This window comes from Haemorhous mexicanus, chromosome 2, assembly GCF_027477595.1.
Source record: "Haemorhous mexicanus isolate bHaeMex1 chromosome 2, bHaeMex1.pri, whole genome shotgun sequence".
In the NCBI taxonomy this organism is placed as follows: domain Eukaryota; kingdom Metazoa; phylum Chordata; class Aves; order Passeriformes; family Fringillidae; genus Haemorhous; species Haemorhous mexicanus.
This window is the reverse complement of record NC_082342.1, coordinates 587,258-614,306: the sequence shown is the minus strand read 5'-3', so window position 1 is coordinate 614,306 and position 27,049 is coordinate 587,258. Positions and strand designations below refer to the sequence as shown.

General features: G+C 49.2%; 1 protein-coding gene across 3 annotated transcripts in view; it reads left to right on the top strand.

Annotated features, from left to right (window-relative positions):
- The window catches only part of GRIK1 (glutamate ionotropic receptor kainate type subunit 1), a 104,957-nt gene extending 90,242 nt beyond the window's left edge, over nucleotides 1-14,715 (top strand). Inside the window, exons 14-17 of one of the 3 annotated variants that reach the window (XM_059870970.1) lie at nucleotides 1,640-1,865; nucleotides 5,988-6,238; nucleotides 8,209-8,374; nucleotides 14,283-14,420. In XM_059870970.1, coding sequence (XP_059726953.1) covers nucleotides 1,640-1,865; nucleotides 5,988-6,238; nucleotides 8,209-8,358 — 627 coding nt within the window. In that variant the 3' untranslated portion in view covers nucleotides 8,359-8,374; nucleotides 14,283-14,420. Of the gene's footprint in view, nucleotides 1-1,639; nucleotides 1,866-5,987; nucleotides 6,239-8,208; nucleotides 8,375-14,282 lie in introns of those variants that run through there. The other 2 variants (XM_059870960.1, XR_009489814.1) reach the window with 2 other exon arrangements.
- The last annotated feature ends 12,334 nt before the right edge of the window (nucleotides 14,716-27,049 follow it).

Here is a 27,049-nt window from a genome sequence, read left to right as displayed (position 1 = left end):
CTAAAACAGAGCCTGGGCAGCTCAGGACAGTGAAGCCTTGTAGAAGGGCAAGCCAGCAGCACCCCAGGCAGCATTGCTCATCTGTGGGAATGGCCAAATCTGGGAGAAGTCCAGCTGAAGGCAAGATGTTTCCCATCCACAAGCAGTGACACACATTTATTTCTCCAGACTGCTGTCCTTCTCTGTTTCCAGCATGTCCATAAATCTCCCACTGCTTTCTTGCCCCTCCATCTCAACAGATCTTAGTCCTTGTTGCAGCTTGTGCCAGCTCCTGCCTTCTAAAGTGCAGATGTGTTTCCACTGAAATTAATGAAAATTCAAAGGCCAAAATTTGGCACAGGATCCATCCTGAGGAAAAAAAATGGGAGCTGGCAAGTTGAGAAGCCAAGATCTTTCTTACAAACTCTTCTGAATAAGGAATACATTCTTCCACTAAATTCACTGTCACACTCAGTCTAGTGCATAAACACAGCATCAATTCCAAAAATATTCCCAACTGAGCTATAAAAATGGTAACTACTTGTGGGGAGCCACTTCACCACCTTCAGAGTTTAGCGGAATCCTGTGGCTCACCAAACTGAGGTGGAATTCAGGTGACATTCACAGATGCTGAATTGATAGGTAAGGCATATTAACATTTAAAGCTCAAAGAACCAGAAAAATCAACTTCTCACAGGAATCCCCCAAAGCTGGTGTTTAAAACTCAGCCTGGAATCAGCTGAGATGGCTGTAAACCAGAGACAGGGTTTCAGGGATTGAGAAGACACTGCCCTTAACCTCTGTGGCAAAAGGATCATGTCCTCAAGTCTGATTGCAATGGGAAGCACAGAGCAGGAGTTCACTTGGTCTGTTCCTCAAACTTTATCCCCAAAGCACGAGACTTCAGGCAAGTGATATGAACAGACAGGGGCAGAGGAATGCTTTGTTCATTACCAGGCTCTTGGAGCAGTGGGTGTGCTCCAACAGGCGGGAGCAGAGTGTCCCAGGGCAGCAGTGTCCCAGGGCAGCAGTGTCCAGGGACAGCAGTGTCCAGGGACAGCAGTGTCCCAGGGCAGCAGTGTCACAGGGCAGCAGTGTCTGAGGACAGCAGTGTCTGAGGACAGCAGTGTCTGAGGACAGCAGTGTCCAGGGACAGCAGTGTCCCAGGGCAGCAGTGTCCCAGGGCAGCAGTGTCCCAGGGCAGCAGTGTCCCAGGGCAGCAGTGTCACAGGGCAGCAGTGTCTGAGGACAGCAGTGTCCAGGGACAGCAGTGTCTGAGGACAGCAGTGTCACAGGGCAGCAGTGTCTGAGGACAGCAGTGTCACAGGACAGCAGTGTCCCAGGGCAGCAGTGCCCAGCTGCACTGGGTCAGCTGCCTTCATGCTGCAATCTATGGAGCAGAACGGGCCTGGAAAACTCCAGAGCACTTCAGGCCAGGCCAGTAATGACATTTCTGGCACTGCAGAGAAAGTGGGAAACAAGAAGAGATTCCTCAGCATAAAGCCCAGTAAGAGGGGAGTGCTGCTGGAAGGAAAACCCTGCCACCAATGTCCTGTCAGTCCAGATGTGGTACCACCACTGAGGCTGGGGAGGCTGAGGAACATCTGGCAAGGGCAGTTGGGGTGCTGGTGTGACTCCGTGCCTCCTTTTCCCTGGGCAGAAATCCAAAATCTCGACGTACGAGAAGATGTGGGCGTTCATGAGCAGCAGGCAGCAGACGGCGCTGGTGAAGAACAACGACGAGGGCATCCAGCGCGTGCTCACCACCGACTACGCCCTGCTCATGGAGTCCACCAGCATCGAGTACGTGACCCAGAGGAACTGCAACCTCACCCAGATCGGGGGCCTCATCGACTCCAAGGGCTACGGCGTGGGCACCCCCATTGGTAAGAGCCTGGGGAGCACAGCCACGGAGCCCCCTGAGGCAAACCAGCCACTCCTGGGATCTCAGAAACAGGGCAAGGGAGAATGGATTCATACTGACAAAACCAGGGCTACATGGGATATTGGGAAGGAATTCCTCCCTGGGAGGGTGGTGAGTCCCTGGCACAGAGTGCCCCCAGCAGCTGTGGCTGCCCCATCGCTGGCAGTGTCCAAGGCCAGGCTGGATGGGGCTTGAAGCGACCTGGGACACTGGAAGGTGTCTCTGCCCCCCTGACTGGAAGGGCTTTATGGTCCCTTCCCACCCCTTCCATTCTGGGATTCTGTATGTGCTCCAAAGAAATCTGCTTACTCGAAACACTGAAATTCCTGATGCAGAACCTTGCAGTTGACCCTCCCTGTTCTTCAGTGTTGCACTGAGGTCATGAAATAAATCAGAAATTCATGCCCTTTCATGCAGAGCTTTAAGACTCCCAGTTTCTCGGAACTCTCTGGCAGACCTTTTCTAGCATGTCCTGTACCCTTTCTAAGATCTTCTAATTGTACAGCATTAAAATTGTGTCAGATTTTTGTGCTGTGCACTTGTGCACAATTGGCACTGGGGAGGCAGGTTTTGTCATGTTCATAGAATTATGGAGCCACTATGGAGAAGGGTTTGGCTTGGAAAGAATCTCAGAGCCCATCCAATGCCACCCCCTGCCATGGCAGGGACACCTCCCACTACCCCAGGTTGCTCCAAGCCCTGTCCAGGTGGGGAGTGGTTCATCCATTGCTTGACAGAGCAGACATAAATAAGGGAGAAACACCTCTGCACTTGGAACTGTCATTCTTTGTGGTGCTGAGCCCTGCAGACAGATTGTCACAGACATGACATCCCAAGAATATTTTTCCACTGGCTGTGTGAGAACAGCCTTGGCACTCTGAGAAAAGTGATACAAAAGCTAAAATCCCCAAGAATGACAAACTCATGGCAAGAGTTTCCTTGCAGTTATAAAACTGCCACACTTTAAACCAAGAACAATGAAGGAATAATTGGAACAGATGGCAATCCTCAGAGACAGTGCAGCCATTGGAAATGCAGCTGTAAAATATAATTATAAGATGTTTCTTGTATGAGAAGTGAACCTGTATTTTTTTTGTTAAGAAAAACCTGCAAAATTCAGGGGAATAGATATCCCCAAGCACTGTGGAATAATCCAGCATCATTAAGCATCTCATAAACAACTGATTTCATAAACAAGATAAGCCTGCCACTATTCAGAGCGACCCCCAAGGCTCTGTTATTTCTCTCAGAGCATTCAAGAGTATTGATTGCACAGGCTGTATGGGGAAAAAAAAAAATGAAAAAGGGTTGTCTGTGACCTTTAACACCAGATCTTCAGCAAGGCTGAATAACTGCAGAGGAATGTAAAACCACAGGGCCTGTGACTCCAGAATTTCCAGTGAGGGAGCTGGACAGCACTTTATGGCTCCTGAAGAAACAGGGAGGAGAACTGGAGACTTCTTGAATCCAGGAAATATATTATTTTATCAGAACATCTTCAGTAATACAAGTAAAATACAGCAGTTATAGGCATCAGGAGGAATTTCTCCATGGAAAGGGTGCTCAGGCCTTGGCAGGGGCTGCCCAGAGAGGTTTGGAGTGCCCACCCCGGAGGTGTCAGAAAGGCCTGGGTGTGGCACTCAGTGCTCTGCGCTGAGGACAAGGTGGGCATGGGGCACAGGCTGGACTCAGTGCTCTCAGTTCTCTTCCACCCTCAATGATTCTGGGATTCTGTGGTGTGTCAGGACAGGTTTAACTCCAGGATCAGTGCCAGGCTGATGCAGGTAATTCTAACACCAAAGCTCTTCCCAGCTCCTTGGGAGGCTGCTAAGAAAGTAGATAAATGCACTTCTTGGCCTAAGAGGTTTGTTAATAGCTCAGAGGCCATAAGTAATGTGCTGAATATTTAAAGAGGTGTGGAGATGGATTTGTGGGTGGTGGTAGAGCTCACCAATAAACCACCACCAGTGCAGCTCTCCAGGCACTCTTGACAAACTCTAAAAGCCTGTGCAGAAATCTGGAGGTGTCTGCTACCCTCCAGATGAATTGTGGTAATCCTGATGGCAACATAAACACCACAAGAAAGAATGAACAGCCCCACAAATCCTGTGCTGAGACTCTGGCTGCTCCACTTTACCTCCTAGCTGTGTCCTTCCAGACAGGGGAAATGGATGAGTCCTGCAGCCTTACACATGGCAGGGGACAAGGCACAAACAATTCTGCTCTCTCTTCTGCGAGGCACTGCTGTTTTCAGGGGTAATAATTCACTCCTCTGTGTGAAGCCAGTTTTGGGAGGTGTTTCTGGCCTGTTTTCTGTGCTGTTATTTTTGGGTCTTTAACAGCTAGCACACAAATTATCCATTCTTACAGCGGGCACGTTTTCCTCTCAGGGCTGGCTGCCACCAGCAGTGCTGGTCTCTGGCTTCCCAGATGGATTTGGGATAGTGTGACACATGTCTCCTGGCAGCTGTGGTCACAGCAGGGCCCAGTGCTGGCAGTGCTCTGGCCCAGCAGCAGCTGAGTGGTGGCACAACAAATGGAGCTGCAATGTTCCTCGTGCTGCTCTCCTCAGACAGGGCTGGGGGATGAGGGGAATGGAGAGCAGTGAGGGGGACATGCATCCATGGCACAAGGGTTTTTAACAGCGTCCTGCAGTGCAAAATAAGGAGCAAAACTGAAACTGTGGGGCCGAATTTCCAAGGCTATTTCAGTGCATAAGGAGTGGTGCCTCAGTGAGATTTGTCTGAAGTGCCACGTGATCCCTTCAATTCTGGCACACAATCTGCCTTAAAGCTTGGTTTGCCTTCATGGAGTTGAGTTTGCAACACCTTTAATGTGCAGCAAAATGTGACTTTGGTGAAACAGTGGTTGAAGAAAATCTGAGAATCACAGAATGGCCCATCCAGTGCCACTCCTGCCATGGGCAGGGACACCTTCCATTGTCCCAGATTGCTTTAAGCCCTGTCCAACCTAGCTTTGGACACTTCCAGGGATCCAGGGACAGCCAGAGCTTCTCTGGGCACCTGTGCCAGGGCCTCCCCACCCTCATGGGGAAAAACTTCTTTCCAATATCCCACCTAATCCTGCCCTCTGGCAGTGGGAAGCCATTCCCCTGTGTCCTGTCCCCCCATGTCTTATTAATGTGCTGCTAAAGGAGGGGAAAGGGGAAAGAACTAGCTGCAGGGCTTTCAGCTCTGCATTTCATCCCAGACTCTGAATGCTTCCAGCTGTAGGGAGTCCAGCAGGGCAGGATTTGGGAGCACATATGTGCCTTTGGAGCCAAACAGCATCTCACAGAACCACAGAACCATTCTTGCAAGGCCCTCCTCCTTGCAATCACAAAATCCTGGTCCCACAAAGTCTCTCTTACAAACACAGGCTGCAGGATTTTGGAAGATGGAGAGGCTGAGCAGAGAGTGTGAGAGCATATCTAAGCAGACTGAGCCACTCAGTGTGACCCCACTCCTCACCAGACACTGCCCAGGCCCATAAAGCTGCAGAACCTGCACACACATCATTTAGCAAATGGTGGCCTGCAAACCAAAGGCATGAAATTGTTGCTATTTTCAGCTTGCAGGGCTGCTATTGTTGAAAATCACAATAAAAAGGACTTGTCCACACAGTGTTCTTACAAGCTGTAGGTAGCTGAGGTGGAGCTGTGAGTGTAAATGAGAAGAGAAAGTGTCTGAGTGACTGTGGACTCCTCTGAGGCAGCCCTCATTTACAGGCAGCAGGAAAAACCAACAGATGCTGAAGTCAATAGAAGGGATGCAAAGCGGAAATTCTCAACGAGTGCTCACAGCAATATTCAATATGATGTGGAGGAATGCCTCAGCAAGAAAACCCACTGCCAAGGCTTAAATACACTGCACTAGGAGACCCTAAAATTATCATGAATTCTCAAATAACTGCAGCACTGGAGCCTACTGCTTCCCAGTCCCCAGGGAAGACACCCACAGAGATTTCCCTTCCCACCTCCAGCCTTTCCAGCTGTAATAATCCCCCCTGTGACAAGGCAGGCTTCTCCCTCAGATGGTAGCAGCTGCTCCCTGCAGCGCTGCCACGCCTCGCTGTCCCCTTGCAGGGTCCCCGTACAGGGACAAGATCACCATCGCCATCCTGCAGCTGCAGGAGGAAGGCAAGCTGCACATGATGAAGGAGAAGTGGTGGCGAGGCAACGGCTGCCCCGAGGAGGACAGCAAGGAAGCCAGCGCCCTCGGCGTGGAGAACATCGGGGGCATCTTCATCGTGCTGGCGGCGGGGCTGGTGCTCTCCGTGTTCGTGGCCATCGGCGAGTTCATCTACAAGTCGCGCAAGAACAGCGACATCGAGCAGGTGAGCGCCCCGCCCTGCTCCTGCGGGCTGAGCCCGGGCACGGCGGGGCTCTGCAGCGCAGCCTCCGTGATGGAGTGTACATTTCCTGCTGCTGGGCTCTCACCAGGCACGCCCGGCTCTAATGACAAATAATTTATTAATAACGACAGGGAAGTGCCTCACCCACGGTCCAATTAGTGCTGCTTAGCAGGGCAGTGCAGAACAAGGGCAATTAATTTCTCAAACAGTTTCTGCTTGAACTTCAGGACTTCCAGCATAAATTACATCGGAAAGGAATAAAACACAACTGGGCTGTTGGGTCTTTTCTATGGCATTATCACAAGCTGCTTGAGTCACACAGGAAAGCACATCCAAATCCCAAGAGTCATTTTCCTCTTGCTCTAGAAAGCATCTTTTTTCAGAGCCAGGGGTTTATCAGTTGTGCTGAAGGATGCACTTCAAAGCAGGGAGATCTACTGGGAGGTGATGGATGCCACTGTACAGTAAGATTGTGGAGCCAAAGAAGTTCTGGTAATAGCTCTGCTGAAGTGCAATGAGCAATTTAAAAGGGCAGAGTAAAACGAAGGAAATGCTGTGTGTAAATCACACCTTGAGCATTAGAGCATTTTGTGAGAAGGGATTAATCCTTAAAGCCGAGTGGAAACACCCCTTTAGAGAGCCACCAGCTCTGTGAAAGAGGCAGGGCTGAGCAAGAACTGGCAGAATGTTCCCAAGCTGCCAGCCAGCCCCTCCTGCCCCTGGCTCTGTCCTGGACCTTGCTGTGGCCCTGTTTGGCTCCTCTTCTCCCCAGCACGACTTTCCTGAGGGACAAGGGGACCCCACCTGCAGGACCAGGGGGTGACCCTGAATCCCCAAAGGTTCCCATTTTCCCACTCTAGGCTCCCAGATGTGAGGCACACACCTCTAAGTGGGTTAAATTCCCTTTGCACTTTGAGGTGGGAAAGGTTAGAGCTTTTCCATGGGGAATTTCCCCCTCCCCATCCAAGGTGTTATCCTACAAGGGTGGTGACATAAATGCCAGGAGTGGCTGTTGAGGCAAAGACCCTCCCTGAGGGCAGCAGGGATGAGTGGGAGGAGAAAGGAACATTTGAACTTGATCTGGGAGGTGCAGTTTGTATCAAAAGCAGTGCCACTGTCCGCAAAAAACAGATGCAGCTCATGGAGCAACCCCAGGACATGCCAATCAAAGGGTCCCTGGTTTGGGATAAGGCAGAGATTAAGGATTAATGTATTTGCACATATTGCAGCTTTCTAATTAGTACTTTAGCCCGGTTTAGCACAAAATACATAAAAAATGTATTGGTATCTTTGTTTTGTTCCTGTCTCGAGAGATCATCTATTCAAATACGTTTTGGAGAACAGTTGCAGCTAATTAAAATATTTAGTATAATTAAAATGTTTAGTTTAAGTGCTAACATGGTGCAGAATATCCTGGAAACTTTGCATGAGTCTGTGCAAGGCACTGCCTCCCTGAAGCCAGGACTAAAGCAGACCGAAAGCTTTAGGCCAGGGGAGATAATTTACTGAGCAATAAGTGGGGAGAGTAACAGAATTCGGGGTTGCACACACGTGTGCACACCCCCCATTTCTGCACCTGCACTGCTGCTGCTCAGCAAGGTGTTGCTTAATAATTAGAATCATCAAGTGAGTTAACGTGGCACAGCCTGCCTCTTTTCCAGAAGCAATTTCACAGAGAGCACAACACCAGCGATTCCAGTGTTTTTCTCTGGTTCTCTGGGACTGTTTTCTCTTTTCCCTGGTGAGATAAGCAGCTTAGATGGGAAATGCTGTGCAGGGTGTGTTATCACTAAGCTAATCCAAAGCATTGTTGAACACAATCTGTGACTTTTCTGTTCCCATAAGTTGAGTCTCTTTTGATTTAAATGGCTTTTGAATCATTCTCATGCTTGTTTTCAGTTTTGCTTTGTTCATTTATTTACTTTCTCCATTTCTCTTCTCTTGCATGCAAGGCCTTTTGTTTCTTTTACGGACTGCAGTGTAAGCAACCCCACCCGTCCAACTCCACCTCTGGCACCACCTTATCCACGGAGTTAGACTGTGGCAAGTTAATCCGGGAGGAGCGAGGGATCCGAGCACAGCCCTCGATCCACACGGTGTAGTCAGGAGAGGAGCAAGGTGTGTCCGGGAGAGCGTCACGGCCAGGCAGGGCTCAGCCCTGCCAAGGGTTAACGCAGGGGGTGAGCTGATCGAGAGTAAATTGCCAAAGCCCCGAAATCGGGCAGTTTAAATGGTGTCGCAGGAAATAATTCCACCCCCAGCAGGGAGCTCAGCGGAGCGTGGTAGCCTTTCAGAATTATCACAGCCTCTCATGTGCAATTGTCACCTTGTCATTTCCTGGGGTAATTCACCTGCTTCAGGTAAGAAAAATGATTTGCCTCCGTTTCATCTCCTCCCCAAGCCGAGCTGAGCAGTGGCAGCCTCGTTACTGAAAGCAGGGAGGAACATCCAGCTTGGTGTCTGCTGCAAGTGGGCCAGGCAGCTCTGAATTCAGGAACCTCCCAAACACCCTGCAGGGCTCCATTAGCTTCCTGAACCCCTGTTACGAGCTGCCAGAGATGCTGAGCTGTGTCTTATTCCCTGTGTCAATATTTAATGAATTTTAATTCCTCCATTTCAAATGCATTACTCAAAGCCTGCTAGTAACTATCATAGCACAAAATCAGACCCATCAATTAAATTTTATGCCATGTAACCATTAAGGACATATTCAACAGCAGCACCCTCAGGCAACACCCACAGAGACCATTAATAGAGCAACTCCATTGTCTTGTTTGAGCAATTCATGAGGTTCATTTGTAACAGAGAAACTCCTTTGTGGGAAGGTCGGGCATCAGTTTATCCCAGACAGCAAAGCCCTGGCATTGCTTTGCATATTGCACCCTGGCGGCATGTTTTGTGTAGGAGGCTGGCACTGGATGTGTTTTACACCCTGGGAGGACAACTCTTGGATTTCCTCCAGCCCTCAGCCAGTCAGGGGCTGACAGGGCAGGGGACAATGGACTGGATGTGGTTTTGCCACCCAAAAACATATGTCAACAATTTGAGATGCACAAAGTGCACAGAAATGCCAGCTCGAGGGATGTCATCAACTGTGGCAAACCCCAGTGTTCCCACACCCTTTTACCTGTATTCCAGTGTATCCCAGATCCCCTTCACTGTCCCCAGCTCATCTCCCTCCCCTCAGCCCTATTCTATGCTTCCCTGCCCAGTGGAGCTCCTGCTCATCAGACGAGTTACTGCTCTGTTTTCCTGGGGCCATTTCTGCCCCCTGTGCAGTCAGGGGCCTTGCTGGAGAGGATTCCTTCACACCCAAAGTGTTCCCCCTTGAATGGTGTCTGTGTACCTGGCTGCTGAGGACAGGCAGAGCAAGCAGTGCCCTGTGAGCTCCTCTCAGCCCTGTGCCAGTGTTTGTGCTGCTGGCAGCAGGCTGGAGTGCTTTGTGACAAAGCTCTGCTGCTTGCAGCCCGGCTCCTCCAATTCTCCCTTGCCCATCCAGGGTGGGAGTTTGTGCTGCACTCCAGATGCTGCAAGAAATTGTCTTGCTCAGAATGGTCTCTTAACTTGTTTGAATGGGGCCTTGAAAGCTTTGGCTCTCCATAAAATGCTCCTTCTTGCCAGCAAAGACCTGAATTGGGTCCTCTGAATACCTGATTTAAGAAAACACTTTTCTTTTGCAGCTCCCCAGTAGAAGAGACTTAAAACTAATTAGATTCAGCTCCTCTCAACTCTCAGAGGAGAAGGAAGATGCCTAATGTGTTTATCTCCATCATTGCTCCACGCAAGAAATCCTCTGGGCTGCAGCTTGGACCGGTTTTGTAATTGTTCCTTAGATTAGTGCTGCATCCAGAGCGTTTCTGTCACTTGCTGGGTAAACATTGTCCCAGCTGTCAGTCCCACAGCCCCGCTGGCAGTGACAGCCTCGTTGCCCGGGTTCAGCTGTCCCACAGACAGCCCCACAGGCTGGCAGCAGTTCCCTGGGGGAATGCCAAAGCAGCTCCTGCTATCCCCGACAGAGCCTCATCCCTAGCTACAAAAACAGCTATCAAAAACCATCACTGCTCAGGTGATCCGGGAGACCAGCAAGCAGCTTTTCTGATTTTTCTTGGGAACAGAGCACAAAGGAACAGTTCCTGTAAGCGGGGAAGAGTTAAATTAATCCCTGGGTTACTGTCACACTGTTTTGACAGTCACTGCTCAATAGACTCTGGCAGGTTAAAGGAGTTAATTTGGGGATCTCCTCATGCCACCAGAATATGCCTCTCCTCATGCCATCTGTGTGACAGAATACTCACACAGATCCTCAATGTGCCCCAGCAGCAGTTTGCTCACTAAAAGAAACTATTTCCGATATTTTTCCTTCTGTGCAAAAATAAATCCATTTTCTTTCAGCACAAGGCATAGGTCAGTGTCCCAGCTATGGGTGCAGGAGAAAAATCCTGACTTCTGCACTTCCTCCTCTGTCCCTGAGCTGCTCAGGAGTTCTACCAGAATGAAATCTGCCCCACGTCCTTTGATTTTCACAGTTATCAGCACTTCCACCACACACTGGTGTTTGGGTGGCTTCTTTATTGTTATTTGGGTTGGTTTTGCAAGGTATTAATAAAATGCCTTGTCCTCAGTGGTAGCCCAGCAGCAGATTGATAAATCCTGACTACAACTCGTTTTTTTTTCATTGTTTCTACTTTTTGTTATTTATTTATTTATTTATTTATCTGCTTTTTCATTCTGAGTCTGTAATTCTCCTAAAGCTTAGCATAGACCTCTGCATGGGAGTGCAAGGAGGGATTTGGGAGCTGCATGACTAAGCTTTAGCAGCTGCTGAAATGACCAAAGGGCACAGAGAAAGAGTCCCACATCACACAGAGAGCAAAACCTAGTCTGTTTTTAAAGGATGACATTTCCTTTTACATGCCATGGCCGGCAGCATTTTGACACTGCCAGAATGAGAAAGTTAAGCTGGCTGAAAGCAAAATGGTAAATTCATCATGGAGTTGTAAAAGGGATTGATCTGTGCCCACTCTGCTCTTGCTCTGGGCAGACCTCAGCAGTGGACTGACCAGCATGGAAAAAAAAGGGGTTTCAAAGCAACCCTTTAAGTCTGGCCACCTGAATATGAGACAAAAGAACAGTATATTTCCCTTTTTAATCGAATTTTAATGTCAACATTCCCTTTTTGAAGGCTGCTTTGCAGGTGCTGCTCAGAGGACTTGGGCTCAGAGGCCTTAGGGTGTGTTCCTTGTCCATGGCTTTCCTATAAACCCCACACCCTTCTGGCTGAGGCCGTGCACCACTTTTCCTAGGAATAACTTGGAGTCTTCCTGATAATTATTATTTTAAAATTCAAAGCAGTTGGAAGTGGAGCCACTGGGCACTCCACAGATCAGATATTAGAAACCTCCCAGCAATATGTTCTGTGTATCCATCTGCAGATGCAAAATGGACTTCATGGGGGTGTTTAGTGGAGATGAATGTGAAAGGCGTTGTGGTTATTGCACAGTCTGAGTACCAGGAATCCCGTTGGAAAATTAAAGTACCAGCCTATTAACAAGGCAGTGAAATGCACTCTTTCACCTGCAGAAATCATCCCTGTCTGCACTCTGCAGAGGCTAATGGCTGGGATTAAATAGGACGCATTAGGAGGCTAGTGAGAAACACAGGGAAGGAAAATAAGACTGATCGATCCTACAAAGGGTTAACAGGACGCTAGTTACCACGGAGCTCTGGATTCCCTTTGTAATCCAGACTTTAAAACCAGTCAAAGCTGAGACCACAGAGAGCACTAATCCCCTCGGAGCCTTTGGGTTCCTAGGTTTGGGGATGAGCGGTGCTGCTCTCCGGAAAGGCTTGGAGCATACGGAAAGGGTCGGGAGCATCCCTGCTCCTCCTGCTGCTCCAGGGGGAAGGAGCGCCGGGATGCCGGGCTGATATCCACAGAGGGAGGGTATTGAAATGACAATTGCAGCAGCAGAGGCCTGCCCACCTCGGCTGCCCACCAATTAACAGGAGTTTAATTGACCTCGGAACGGTGGATGAACAAACATGAAGCGCCTCAGAGAAGGAGAATGTTGGGCTGTGAATCTGGCACGGTCTGGGATCTCAGCTGTGTGCAGCCCAGCCCACAGGGCGAGGTGGCACACACAGGACCCTAAATTCACACCTGCTGAGCTCAGGAGCTCGCTGCGGAGCCACTCACACACTTTATTTATTTATAAGGTAAGGGGCTTAAAGCTTTGTTTCCCCCTGCTGCCATCACTCGATTTTATCTATAAATAATCCATTCATGTATATTTGCACAGAACAATTATTGTGGGGTTTTTTTGCAAAGCCAGATACTTCCACTTAAAGGCTACTTGTGTTTCTTTCTGTTATACGTAATTATTCCAGCTGTGAATTTTAAAATATGTTTCCACTTACCCCAGATGTCTTTGTTAATGTTGTGATGGTGGGAAGAATGAAGACCTCTTCTTTCTTTCCAAGCCATTCAGCTCCCTTATTCTTGTGGTAATTATCTCCTTTCTTCACCACACGATATTTGAAAAGATTCCTTCCAAAGAAAAGAAGAAGATTGAGGCCTGCGCTATTTTTGAGAAATGTCTGTTCATTTCATGAGGGAAAAATAACTAAACCACAAAGAAATCTTAAAAAAACTCTTCTTTGTTTCCTCCAGCATGCTCATGGTTCTTTTGTGACTAAAGTATATGGTGTTTAAAACAAGATCTTTTCTTTTGAAAGGCCAGGGTCAACTGAGAAAGGGTAAGTTTTGTGACGCGAGGCCACCAAAACATGGCGAACGCGCCTGTGGGGAATTTCAGAAACATTCATCAGCATCTTTAGTTGAGCCAAAGTCACATGAAAGTCACTGGAAGATGAGTTAGGGAAAAACCCCTGCACTCACCTGTTGTGTCCAGGGATTTTTCCCAGCTGGATCTTCAGAGGCCGAGCTCTGCCCTCACCTGAGGGCTCCGTGAGGGCCTGGGCCGAGCTCTGCCCTCACCTGAGGGCTCTGTGAGGGGCCTGGGCTGAGCTCTGCCCTCACCTGAGGGCTCTGTGAGGGCCCAGGTTGAGCTCTGCCCTCACCTGAGGGCTCCGTTAGGGCCCAGGTTGGGCTCTGCCCTCACCTGAGGGCTCCGTGAGGGCCTGGGCCGAGCTCTGCCCTCACCTGAGGGCTCCGTGAGGGCCTGGGCCGAGCTCTGCCCTCACCTGAGGGCTCTGCGAGGGCCTGGGCCGAGCTCTGCCCTCACCTGAGGGCTCCGCGAGGGCCCAGGTTGGGCTCTGCCCTCACCTGAGGGCTCCGCGAGGGCCCAGGTTGGGCTCTGCCCTCACCTGAGGGCTCCGCGAGGGCCCAGGTTGGGCTCTGCCCTCACCTGAGGGCTCTGCGAGGGCCCAGGTTGGGCTCTGCCCTCACCTGAGGGCTCCGTGAGGGGCCTGGGCTGAGCTCTGCCCTCACCTGAGGGCTCTGCGAGGGCCTGGGCTGAGCTCTGCCCTCACCTGAGGGCTCCGTGAGGGCCCAGGTTGGGCTCTGCCCTCACCTGAGGGCTCCGTGAGGGCCTGGGCCGAGCTCTGCCCTCACCCGAGGGCTCCGTGAGGGCCCAGGTTGGGCTCTGCCCTCACCTGAGGGCTCCGTGAGGGCCTGGGCTGAGCTCTGCCCTCACCCGAGGGCTCCGTGAGGGCCTGGGCCGAGCTCTGCCCTCACCTGAGGGCTCTGCGAGGGCCTGGGCTGAGCTCTGCCCTCACCTGAGGGCTCTGCGAGGGCCTGGGCTGAGCTCTGCCCTCACCTGAGGGCTCCGTGAGGGCCCAGGTTGGGCTCTGCCCTCACCTGAGGGCTCCGTGAGGGCCTAGGTTGGGCTCTGCCCTCACCTGAGGGCTCCGTGAGGGCCTGGGCTGAGCTCTGCCCTCACCTGAGGGCTCCGCGAGGGCCCAGGTTGGGCTCTGCCCTCACCTGAGGGCTCTGCGAGGGCCCAGGCCCAGCTCCGGCCGGGCTCTCCCTGAGGGGAGCCTTTAACGCCATCCCCTCTCCCCACAGTGTCTTTCTTTCAACGCCATCATGGAGGAGCTGGGCATTTCCCTCAAGCACCAGAAGAAGCTGAAGAAGAGGTCGAGGACGAAGGGGAAGTCGTCCTTCCCGAGCATCCTGACGTGCCAGCAGCGGCGCACGCTGAGGAAGGAGACCATGGCGTGAGCGGGCAGGGCGGCAGGACAGAGCCAGCCTGCCCGAGGGGCCGCCAGCTCCCGCTCCTCGGAGGCTCCCCGGGTTCCTTTTCTTAATCTAGAGGTACAGCAGCTGAAGTGCTCGCCTAGACTGACGTACTACTGATCCTGCGGGAGGTGTCTGGCTCTTCCTCTGGGCTGGATTTCTCTGCTCACCTGGTCTGCATCTCTGTCCCCTCCCCGTGCATCGCTGTATGTGCTTTCTAAATAAATCAATAAACAACTGACAGGGTTCTTTTTTCCAAGAAGCTGGGAGTGAAACTCTTCTTTTCCCTGATTGTGTTGACCTTCTCCCTGTATCCCAACAAGTCCCATTTCCCTGCCTTCTTCCCTGCACGGCAGCAGGGAAGCCTGGTTAGAGATTAGGAAAGGCAATGTCCTCTTTGGGATGGTAGGACAAGGGGGAATGAACTTCCCACTGCCAGAGGGCAGGGATGGATGGGATATTGGGAAGGAATTCCTCCCTGTGAGGGTGGGGAGGCCCTGGCACGGGGTCCCTGGAAATGTCCAAGGCCAGCTTGGATGGGGCTTGGAGCTGCCTGGTCTTTTTCCTTCCAATAAAGCAGCATCTTCTGAGAAGGCAACACCTTAAATGTGCAGAGGAAGGAAAGTGGGCTGCCTAACAAGCAAACAGGCAGAAATACTGCTACCAAGGTTCTCCTAAAGCACCAGCCCCTGTGCAGGTCAGCAGGTTCGTGCTCTCCTAATTGCCAGAGCAGTCATTTCTAACGGGCTACCAGCTCCAAATGAAAAGGGAGGCTTGGCCCCCGAAGGAGTGATGTGTTTAGCAGTTAATCTCTCTAATCACAAGGGCTCCCAACTGCTAATCCAGCATTCTGCTGTGCAGCAGGGAGTGCCTGGAGACGAATGCCCTGCTCAGAGGCACAGCCCAGGCTCTGCTCCGGGGCACAGGGATGGCCCAGCAGCTCCATCCCGCAAACCCTGGCCGGGATCCCGCACCCGGAGGGGCTGGGGCTGCCCCTCATCTCCCACTGACACCACACACACCCCTAAACCTGCCCCTCTGCAAGAATGACAGAATTCAGGGCTCTGCTGCTGCAGAAGCACAAGGACCAAGTCCACACCTGTTTGACACAGGCTCCTCTTGTCATGGATGTCACCACAGGCAGTCCCCAGCCAGGACAGCTTTCTGTCAGACACACTTGTTTCCTGCTCCCCTTTCAGAATGAGCAGAAAATTACTTCTCTTTAAAAAATTCAACCCCAGGTTCATGATTGATTAAATAATCTTTCCCTGCTGATTAAATCACTCTGAGCATCCCTAGGGGATGCTCTGAGGCTCGAGGAAATCTTTTTCAGCATGCTGTCACTGTCCCCACTTTTCCCAAATGATCACCTCCCTTCCTCCAGACAGAAATGCCATCCCAGCCAGAAACTGAGCCCTGCAAGGGGATCCTCTAGACCCCAAAGTTATCTCCTCATTTCAGTGCACACCTGGAGCTCAGGAGCTGCAATCCTTTCAGCAGGCCCAGTGGCATAAAGCCATGTGCAAAGTTTATCTGGCTGTAGAATTAAAGACAGTGAACTTACCCAGCTATGGATGGCTAAATTCCCTTGTTCAGTGTCTGCTCTTACCATGCAAAGTGCCCACACCTCCAGGCCCTGCCCAGAGCTGCACTGTGCACCCCAAGCTGGTATTTCAAGGGTCAAGCCTTGCTCAGGTAGGAAGAAAAATTAACTGGGAGACCACCCCTGTGAGCAGCACTTGGTGACAGCTGGCATTATCAAAATAAAATTGCTTAAAATAAATTCCTAAGCAGCATGACCTGTTTGCCACTTCATTATCTACAGGCTGAACTCAGTAAACACGTGGCCTTTTGTTCTGTGCTCCTTCTATTGATTTTAATGAGACCCAGTGCTAGGGAAGAGGCATTCAACAGGAGGCCTGCATTAGTTATTTATTTGGCCTTCAGCTTCATCTCTGCACATTTCTGCAGTTATTCCAATCAGAGTTTTGTCCAGCCTAATCCAGCCAAGGCAAGTGCAGGAGGTGACCTAAAGTGTCACCTGCATTTAGCTGAGGTGAACAATTCCCAAAGTTTCCAGGAGAATCTGCATCCCATTTGCAATTGATCAAATATTATTTGGCAGGCTATTTGGGCAGTGAATTGCTGACATTTTGAAAAGAGCTATTTGATGATCTAACACAGACTTAAAACATTTATGCCAAATGCATAGAAAGTGGGCAAAATGAGGGGCTGAACTTCCTGCACCCATCTCGGCTGAGTTTTTTCTGCTTTCCTCACATCCCAAATTCTCTGTGGGGAGATCTGGGGAGATTTTTCAGGTACAAGTTTGAGCATCACCCATTCTGCAGGGCTATTTCAAAATGTTAATAAATGATGGTGCTGATCCAGAGCCAAAGCAGCAACAAAACATACCAGCCTTAATATTAATAGATGATCAATGTTTATTCAACTCAGGCACTGCTGGGGTTTGCTTTTTGTTTAGGAAATCCAACAGCACCGTGGGAGTTAAAGGTTGTAAAGGGGCTTTCCCCTTCAAATCTGACCTTCCAGTGCTGTTGGAAATAGCACAATGATTTTTTATATATGTATATATGTGTATATACACACACATACAGGACCTCTTCTGCTCTTTCTAGACATATTCCAATGTCCTACACAGGGAAGGCAGAAAACTGAACTGGAAGGAGTCCTGAGAGGTCCCTCAGTTCCCCCACACATAAAACAGAGATGGAGATATCCTATAGGGATTTTTCTTAGGATATTAAGGTGATAAAGAAATTGTAACTATTTTTTGTTGCTGTTGCTCAGGTCAACTGCAGATGAAGGGAAGAAATAGGATGCTTGGGTCAGAAATCTAATCCCATAAACTAAGGCAAACAGAACCTCAGTCTGCAATCTATGGACACAACTGTGTCTGCTTTCCAAAGAAGTAATTTCAGCCCTAATTGTGATTGCCAGGCATATCCCAGCTTCACGGCCCTCAAACTGCTGCAAGCCAAAATGTGGGGGCTACAAGCCAAAAATTGTTCCCTTTTACTCCAACCCTGCCCATCTCCTTCCATCTCTAACTCCAGTACCAAACCTGAGCCCTTCCCTGCAGAGCAGCTGAGGAAATACCCAAATCTGCAGGGCTGTGGTGCAGGAACAGGGCAAGTGCCAGAGGAGATTTTCCCAACCAATATAAACAGACAGAACCAAATTTCATTTTGCACCTCAACCAATGGCCCAAGAAAGCCCTGAAAGAGCTGGATGGTCCTGGATTTGTATGCTTAGATAAAGTCTCAGGGGCAATAATTGTTGATAGGAGTGTGACTTCCCACCAAGCTGAAAAACTACTCTGTGAATTTCATGGCAAAGAGATTCCTCCCCAGGTTTTCTGTCTTAGTTTGGCTAAGCCAGAAGGACTGTGATTGATAACAGCCTCTTAGAAATTCAGCACTCTGAACCTGCAGGCTGCTCCACCTCTGAGAGGAGCATGAATTTACAGCTTTTCATTAAGAGAGCTATGCATTAAAAACCCCCAGGTTGCTCACAGAGAATGAAAACGTGCTCGTCTCTCATATCAGCTTCTCAAGCACTCATCATTTATTCCAGCCCTTAAACTGAGCTGCTCAGCCTGCAGTCCTGGTGGCAGGGAAAGCCTGCCCAGGCTGAGCTCAAGTCAGGTCCCATTAAGCCGAGCCCTGCTCAGGAGTGAATGCAGAGCCAAGCAAGCAGCTGACACTTCCCATCCCCTCCAGGCAGAAAGGACAAGTGAAAGCAGAGGGAAACCCATTCCCAGGAATTTCCACAGGTGGAAATTGCACAGTGACCCATTGCAGAGGTGTTCAGCACCCAAGGTCATTGCTGGCAGAGCCAAGAACCAAACTTGGCAATGGCAAAGTCTCTGAGGAATTTCTGAACTAATTCATCTCCTCCTTATTTAATTCCCTAAATAATAAGGACAAAATCATGGCCAGCACCCCCCAAGGTGCTGGATGTGTGTGCCAGGCTGTGGGCTTTGTATCCCACAGAGCTGGCTGGAACTGAGCAGCACTGGAGAACACTCCAGCACCAGGGGGCTGTACCCTCGTGGCACAAAGATGCTGGGAAAAGGCAGATTTAAAGGCAGTGTTCAGTGGCTGGAGCTCTGCAAGGCCCATCAGTCAGCATTATGCAGGGAACACTCCCCACCCTTCTGAACCCCTCCAGTGGGACACTCCCTGGGAGAGCCCGACCACCCAAAATGCACCGAGGGCTCAAATAAACTTCAACTGTGGTAAAGGTGATGAAGGGAATTTGAAAAAGTAGAGCCATTTAGACACCTTCCCAATTAGATTTTTCTTTGTTTTTAAGGTGATTTAAGCATTGCACTGACTTTTGTAAAGGGTCATGAAATCTTTTTCTCCATACGTAGGAAAGGGCAAAGCAATGTAAAATCTTCCATGGCAAAGCTGATGTAAAATGCCTGTGTTCAACCACAAAGCCCCATGCAAAAAAAAAAAAACAAAAAAGAAAAAAAAAAACCAAAACAAAACAAAACAAACAAAAAAGCCAAACAAACAAACAAAAACAAAAAACACCAAAAAAAAACCCAACAAACCAACCAAAAAACCCAACAACACCACAACCAGATATTTTGCCATGCAGTGGAAAAACTGGATGTTCCTGGCTCTGACTGGAGCCCCAACTCTGCCTGCTGAAGGCTACAGGACAGCCCAGAGGCCCCGAGGACAGGCTGCTGCTTGTGCTGGCTGTGGAAAAGGTGCTCTTCACAACCAGTAAAAATAAATGTGTCCACAGGCAATAGCTTGTACAGATTCTCTATGCTGGAAATCACAAGTGCACTTTTCCTCTCCAGGTTCAAAACATGCAGATTACCAGCAGGTAACCATAACAAACAAACAAGGGTTATTAAAAAATTTAAAAAAAATTATATAACAACCAAGAGGAAGGCTATTGTAAAAAGTACAATTTGAACTGCACTTTCCATTTAAATTAATAATGAAAATATTTTAAAATCATCAGAAAAGGAGATTTTAAAACAATATTTTCTTTTTTACAGCTGCAGTAGTGGTTAAAAGGACCTGAGTATTCCCAGCTAAAAGACTTCCCACCAGAGCATATTCCTGACATTTATCAGGCTATAAACAAACACCCACTGAAGAGCAGCACGCTCTCCTTAATTAAACAACAACAGTTGGATGGGGGAGGGAGCAGGGGAAGGAAATAATAGTAATTTAGTTTAACTGGGAAAACGTGAACAGCCTTTTAATGCAGCCAGTGACTCGGAACCCCAACCTCTGAAATTAATGAACCACAACCTCTGAAATTAAACAGGAACAGGACTGGGCACAGGGGCACTGGTGGGATCAGTCCCCTTTTGTTGGTGGCACCACACAGAGCTGCTGTGCCTGCAGTTTTAACAGCAGATCAAATGAATTTATCATCATCAGACTCTCATGGAATGGTTTGGCTGGGAAGGGATCCTGGAAGGGATCATCCAGGGCCACCCCTGCCGTGGCAGGGACACCTTCCCCTGTCCCAGGCTGCTCCAAGCCCTGTCCAGCCTGGCCTGGGACACTGCCAGGGATCCAGGGGCAGCCCCAGCTGCTCTGGGAAATCAACTAATGTTTCTTTTTTTGTACAAAAACTAAAATATTCTTTAAGCTTTGCTCCTGCAAGTGAATCTGGCCCACAGTCTGCCCAGGAAAGAGCAATATTCAGTAAGCAGGACTTTCAATTGATGCTGGCATGTTTTGGTCTCTGGCACATAGAGACCTGTAATAACAGAGAGCAAGAGCAGGGTGGTGGGAGCTGTGCTCAGAATGCAGGTATGGGGTGGGATTTGGGAAAGGATTAATGGGACTGAGGGCCTGCTGCACTGGGGAGAACCAGCTCAGGGCTGGAGCTGCTGGGCAGCCATTCCAGCAATCCCAGAGGATGGAAAGGTTCACTCTGATATGGCTCTTAAGAGTAAAAATACACTGGTAATAACTACAGCAAGTAACCATTAATAATGACCACACTAAATAACTATTAATAATAACTACACTAAATAACCTCCAATAGTAACTGCACTTGTAAAGGGGGATAATAAAATTCTACGAAGAACAAAAGATCCAATTTTCCTTTAAAAATAAAAAGAACTCCCCATAATTTAACATTTAAATTTGATGTTCTGGATAAGACATTCTGCACAGGGATGTGGGAAAGTTAAAAAGTGGGTTCAAAAAACTTAGAATTGTGTGCTTAACTCTTACAAAAAGTTCTAAGGCTTGAGATGCAAATTTGGAAATGGCTCACTTGGCACAGTGTCTTTCAAGGGAGAGTAACTTCAAGTGAAAGCTTTAATTAGCACAGCATTTAGTAACGTTATTAAGTTATCTTTTGTGGAAAAAGCCCTGGAAAGCACACTCTTAATGTAGCTGAGACATCCCAATTCCATAAATGAAAAATGGGAAGGACACAATTTATTCTCCTGAAAAGCAGGGGAACATTTGCTTTAATGCATTACAGCAGCTTTAAATAGCAACTGTGGCAGTTTGCAGGATGTGTTTTCAGAGCAGTTCTTTGCTTTAGCTGATCCCTGGGTACAAAACCCTGGACAGAACTGGCTCTGGAAAGGTGTGAACATCAATCCTGGACTTTCAGGGCTCATTGTCAGGTACCTCAGTGGCCTCATCCCACTCCTGTGTCTCCCTTTTTCCCAGGTCTTTGGGATCTGTCTGACCAGAGGTGGGAAGGAAGTGGGATTGATTGATTGATTGATTGATTGATTGATTGATTCCTTGGGATGTATTTCTTTTTTGGGATGTGTTTATTGCTTTAGGCCATGCTGTGGGTGCCTGAGAGCACTTCCTAGGGTCTGCTCCACTGGGTGGGAGTGCACCAAGCAGGGCAGCACAAAGGAGGCTCCCCGTGGGCCCCAGGCTAACTGGGGCAGGGCAGGAATGCCAGGAAAGCCCCGGGGGATCCAGGTGGGACAAGACACTAGCTGGGTTTATGGGAGCACAGAGCTGAGCGGGAATAAATCACATTGTCCAGGGAAGGACATCAAATCAGGGTAGGGAAGCTTTGCACTAATCCTGTGTTGTAATGACAGCTTAGAAATTTGGAACTTTGATGAGTTCAGAGATTGACTTAAAGCTCTTTAATTTGGCTTCCTGGTATTTAATCTCTTCACTTTGCGTTCTTAATCAAAACTCGGGGCGGGTCTCTAATCTTGTGTGCACAGACTGGGAGATTAGAGGCCCTGAGCTGCCTCTGGCACACAGCTGGAGCTCCCCTTTGCCTCCTCCTGCCCCCAGAGGCACTCCAGACCTGGGGAAAGGTCTGGGGAGAGAAAGGAAACCCAACAATATCCTCTGGCAGAGAACAGCTGGAACACTTCTCCCTCTTCAGCAAAGAGTTAAAATCCATCAGAGCCCCCGGGTGTGTTTCTTTTAAAACATTCCACAATTCATTTTAAATTTCCTCCACTTTCCATGGTAGTCCTGGAAACACTTTATTTACCTCATTGTTACTGCTGGTTATCCTGCTTTATCTGTTCCTGAAATATTCAAATTACTTAAATAGAGGCAGAGTCTATGGAAAAGTAATTTCCCAAAGTTCAGTAGGAGTTTTGAACTGTTTTCAACTTACTTTGCTGCCAGTGAGCCAGAATTAAACTTTTTTTAATAAGGATTGTTTCCTCACAGAGCACATACAGCTGGACAGAGCAGCAAAAGTTATCTGGGGGTTTATTGAGAGGAGCAGGGAAAGGTCAGAAGGAAAAAGACATTTGCTCTACAGCACATAAACACAGGAAAAAATTGCTCAGTGAATAAAAAGAATGTTTCCAGTGAGGCTTCCGACACCCTGATTTTTGTGCAGCCTTTGCAACACAAATGTTATTGACAGAATACAAGGATTGAGATGAGATCTTCCTCCCTCTCTTGAGGAAGATTAGGAAACTTTCAAGAAACATCCCTGAAATGACTAAGTCATCGTTTTAAAACCAGTGTGAAGTAATTTTAAAAACCGTGGGGAGGAATGACCAATGTTACACCACTTCTCCATGTTTTTCATATTGTCTGAATAGCACAAAATAATTTTTTTAAGAGATGAAAACCAGCAGCAATATATAAATATATATATATATATATATATATATATATATATATATATATATTCACCATAAATTACGTTCTGGTGAACAGGAGAGTCCTGAATCCTGCTACACAGTCCTGCTGCACTTTGGTTTCTGATGTGAGAACAGAACCCAAGATTTGTTTTTCTGGGGCAGGATCGTAGACAGGATCTCCAGCTCCCAGCAGGGCCACCTGCAGAAGGTGGCTGGGAATCACCAGTTCACCTCCAGAAGATCACATTTCTCCCCAAGGTATTTTCCCTGGAAGCTGCAACACCCAAATATCTCAAATTGCATCTCCCTGGGAGGACAAACCCAACAGCCAGGGATGCTCTGGCCCCTGGCACAGCAGGGAATTCCCTGCACTGAGCCTTCTCCCCCGCCCCAGGTTTATTTTTCCCCATGAAGAGCTCCACAGGGCAATCCAGTGAGCAAAGAGCATTTCTGGGATCACAAACCTGATCCTCAGAGCAGGAGAAAAGCAGGATGAATGTGTCTTGGCCTTGTGTCATGCCTTGGTTCTGCCCAGGTTCCAGGCTGTATCCCCACAGTTTTACAGCCTGGTGTAAAATGCACACCCTGGGCTGAAGCAGAACTGTTTGGTTTTAAGATGGAGCAGAAATAATTTTTGGATGGCTTAAATAAAGGATTTTTCAAAGCTGTTTTTGTGATTGGAGTCATACAGAGGTCATTTTCCATTCCTAAGAAAAAGCATGTGAAGCACCTGGAAATTACTCACAACTGTAAAGCAATAATCACCTTTGAGATAATGATTTTCTTTTTATGACACCAGTACCCTCTTGCTTTTAACATTTGCATTTTAATACCTCAAGAACAAAGACTTCCCCACATATTGTTCCAACAAAAAGCTGCTTTCCAGTCTAGCTTGTAATTTTTCAATCAAATTAATAAGCCTCAAAGCACTTTTATTGCTGAGGGTATTTGAAGAGCTTTGTAAAAAGATAACTGCATTTTCTGTAACATTATGGGGGGAAAAAAAGCCACATAGATGTGAACTAACAAGTTTGGGGCTTTTTAAACTGATGGATAACAGATAAAGGATAAGTTCCTGCCAGCACCTGTGTGTTGCTGAGTTGACAAGTATTTTATCCATGGAAGCAGATAAATATGAGCTTGGAACTTCTTCATTCTTCTTTAAATACACTCAGTTAATCTGACACAGCGTTAGTGTGACAGATCCCACTGCAGCTTCTCAGCAGAAATAATGAAACAATTCAACATCTAAGCAAAAATAATTATTGTATTTTTTATATTCTAGTTCTAGTTCTAGTTCTAGTTCTAGTTCTAGTTCTAGTTCTATTATTACTACTTTATCTCCACTAACTCTTTGTAGGCAGCGTTTCATGGCACCAGCTCAGAGCTCGAAGTGACGCTGTGTAAAAGGGGTAACAGCAAATCTTTTCTTCCGAATTTTAAAACCTCTCCTCCTTTAGACAGAAGCAAGAGAAGCTCCTTGAACTATTAGCACATTTGATATTCAAAAGTGCTTAAATGCCTTTAGGCATCCAAATGCAGGACGCGGCACCTTGCCCTTTGTTTTGCCCTACTTGTCACAAATGGTTTAAATTCGCTTCCCGCTGGGTTTCTCGGGGGTTTTTAAGGCCAGACCTTGGGATGGCGTCGCTCTCCCGCAGGAGCAGCGAGGCAGCAATTCCCAGCGTCGTGCTGCCATCTGCGGTTCCGAACTGGAAAGGAACGGGCAGGGACACCTTCCACCGGCTCAGGCTGCTCCAACCCGGCCTGGGACATTGCAGCAATGGGGCAGCCACTTTCGCATTAAAAAAAATAAATAAATAAATCGTCATTTTAAAAACACAGAAATATTTTCTTTTTCTTTTCTTTTTTTTTTTTTTTTCCCTGTTAAGAAAATAATGGAAAAGTCTCTTCTTGCTGTGGAAATCCTGTCATTTCCCAATTCCCGTTTGCCAGAATCTGACACATCCTGGTCTTACTTCCTTTGGTGGAGGTTTGGGATTTTTCATTAAGCAGAGAGGACAAGTTATTCACTTTGGTTCTGGTTGAAATCCCAAAAGCAGATGAGCCTTTCCTGTTGTCCTCTGCAGACATTACAAATACAGACATCAAAAGGCAGGATCCAAGCAGGGATTCAGAAGGCAGCCCCAAAATTCATAGAGGCAAGGGAGCTGATCACCACCAGCCCCTCCATCTGAATCCCAGCTCTGCACACAATTCCTGCACAATTCCAAACATTTGCATCCCACCTCTCGGCTGGCACTCTGTGAGGCATCAGCAGAGCCCAGATGTGAAATCCCAGCCCTAACCCAGCTGGTTTTTCCAGCCCCACAAAGAAGAGGATCAGCCCCAGCCCCACAAGTGGCCTCAGGTCCCATTTCCCACCCAGGACACCGAGCTGCTCCTTTCAATCCCAGCTAAAGCCTTGAGCCAGGAGCAGAGCTGGAATAAGCAGCAGAACCTGGGCAGTAGTGGGATCCCTAATTTTCCAGGCTGGAAGCCTGGATTTCTTCATCTGTGCACATCCCTAGCCTCAGATGTGAGATTTGGCAATCTCTTTGCACCAGTAAGTGCTGCTGTCATTTCCTGTGAACTGCTCCCGAGCGTTCCAAGGAATATTCCTCCCTGCACATCCTCCGGAGCGCTCAGCCCCCCTCACCTGACCCAGCCCTGCTTGCTTTAATGGGAATTACCCTTTTGGGAGGCACTCGGGGGCTGCACACCCCAGTATTCGGAGACCAAAGCCCCGCATGACCTAAAAGCTGAAGGAGCAGCAGGAAATCTCTTGGCCAGAAAGCGGCAGCAGCAGGCAGGACACCAGAGGCTCCAGAGGCACCCGGACAAGCACTGCCCTGCTCGGAACACCCCACGGCCTTTTTGGGATTGGGCTGGGCTCAGGGGTTTTACAGATCCTCCCCCTCTCACGGGCAGGGACACTTCCACCGTGCCAGGCGGCTCCAAGCCCTGCCCAGCCTGGCCCGGGACGGATGAGCATCCTTTGGGAGCATCCCACGGCGATGTCCCGGAGCTGGGACACGGAGCAGCGGGACGAGGTGCTCTGGGCACCCGCTGGCCGTGGGATGGAGCAGCAGCCGGAGCAGCTGCGGGGCTCCGAGCAGCTCGGAACGAGAGCTCAGGAGGAGTCATTAGATGGTGCTCTTCTTCCGTGGAACATCGCAGCGGGGCATTCCTGCCTCTCCCTTCCTGGGTGTCCCCTTTTCCCTGCCTGGAGTCCCGTGTCGGGGCTCTTTGGGGCGGCTGCCTCATGCTGCCCTGCAGCTGTGCACTCTCCTCTTCCCCTGGGTTACTGCCCCTCCCAGGCTCCGCCCGGCCAGCCCCAAATCCCCCCGTCCTGGGGGTCCTGGGGGACGCTCTGTGCACAGGAAGGAGCTGTGCAGCTGTAAAATATTAATAATATTTGTTTCCATCTATTAATGCCTTCCTGCAGCCCTGCAGAGCCGGCGGGGCTGATGAGTTTCTTCCCTCAGCAGTGGCAGCCCAGCTCGGGGTCACTTGGGCACAGAGTGCTCTGGGACACGCTGCTGTGGCTGCCTCCTGCTCAGCCAAACCTTCCTGTGCTGCCAGAGCTGATAAAGGGGCTGTTTAATTACTGTGTAATGAGCCGGTGCAGAGGAAGCAGATGATCCTCCCTTGGGAAACACCAGTCCCTCTGCCCAGCGCGTCCTGTGGGCCGTCCCATCCTCAGACCCCCACAAGAAATGCCAGGAGGGAAAGGTCTGTGCCTTTCTCTGCCTCACCACCACCCTGAGAGGGGAAATATCCCCCTCGGAGCTGGGATAGCCAGCAGCTTCTTGTGGCTGCAACTTTATGGAATCCAAGTGTGAATTTGCCCTGGCAAAGCTCGCCTGCGTTTGTGCACCTGTCTGCTGGGAGAGCTGGGGGTGCTCACCTGGAGAGGAGAAGGCTCCAGGGACACCTCAGAGCCTTTGCAGGGCCTGAAGGGGCTCCAGGAGAGCTGGAGAGGGACTGGGGACAGGGGATGGAGGGACAGCAGGGAATGGCTCCCAGTGCTGGGCAGGGCTGGATGGGGCAGCCTGTTTGCTCTCGTCTGGACAAGCCCCAGTGCTCCAAGCAAGAGAGGACTGGGCAGACCTTGAAAATAAAAGTCCAGGGTTAGATAAACAAAGTTCCCCTTTCCCAAATCCCAGGATTACACCACGGCTTCAAAATTTATAGAAAGAAAACCTGCAGATGAAGCAAATTGAAGGAGAAAATGAACCCAAGGAAAGTGCCCCGGAGGAATGGGAGCCTTGCAGGGAGGGGAGAGGGGACTGGAGCCGGGGGACGGCGGAAAGCCAAGCCCAGTTTGGACTGGGGCTGGGTAAGCAGCTGGCAAAGCCCTGGCTCAGCAAACCGCACACTCTGTCACTCTGGGACTGCAGCTTGAGGAAAACACAGAAACAAATGAAACCCCATGGAAAGGGATTGCAAAACTTGGATTTGCTCCGGCTTTTAAAAGTGCGGGCGA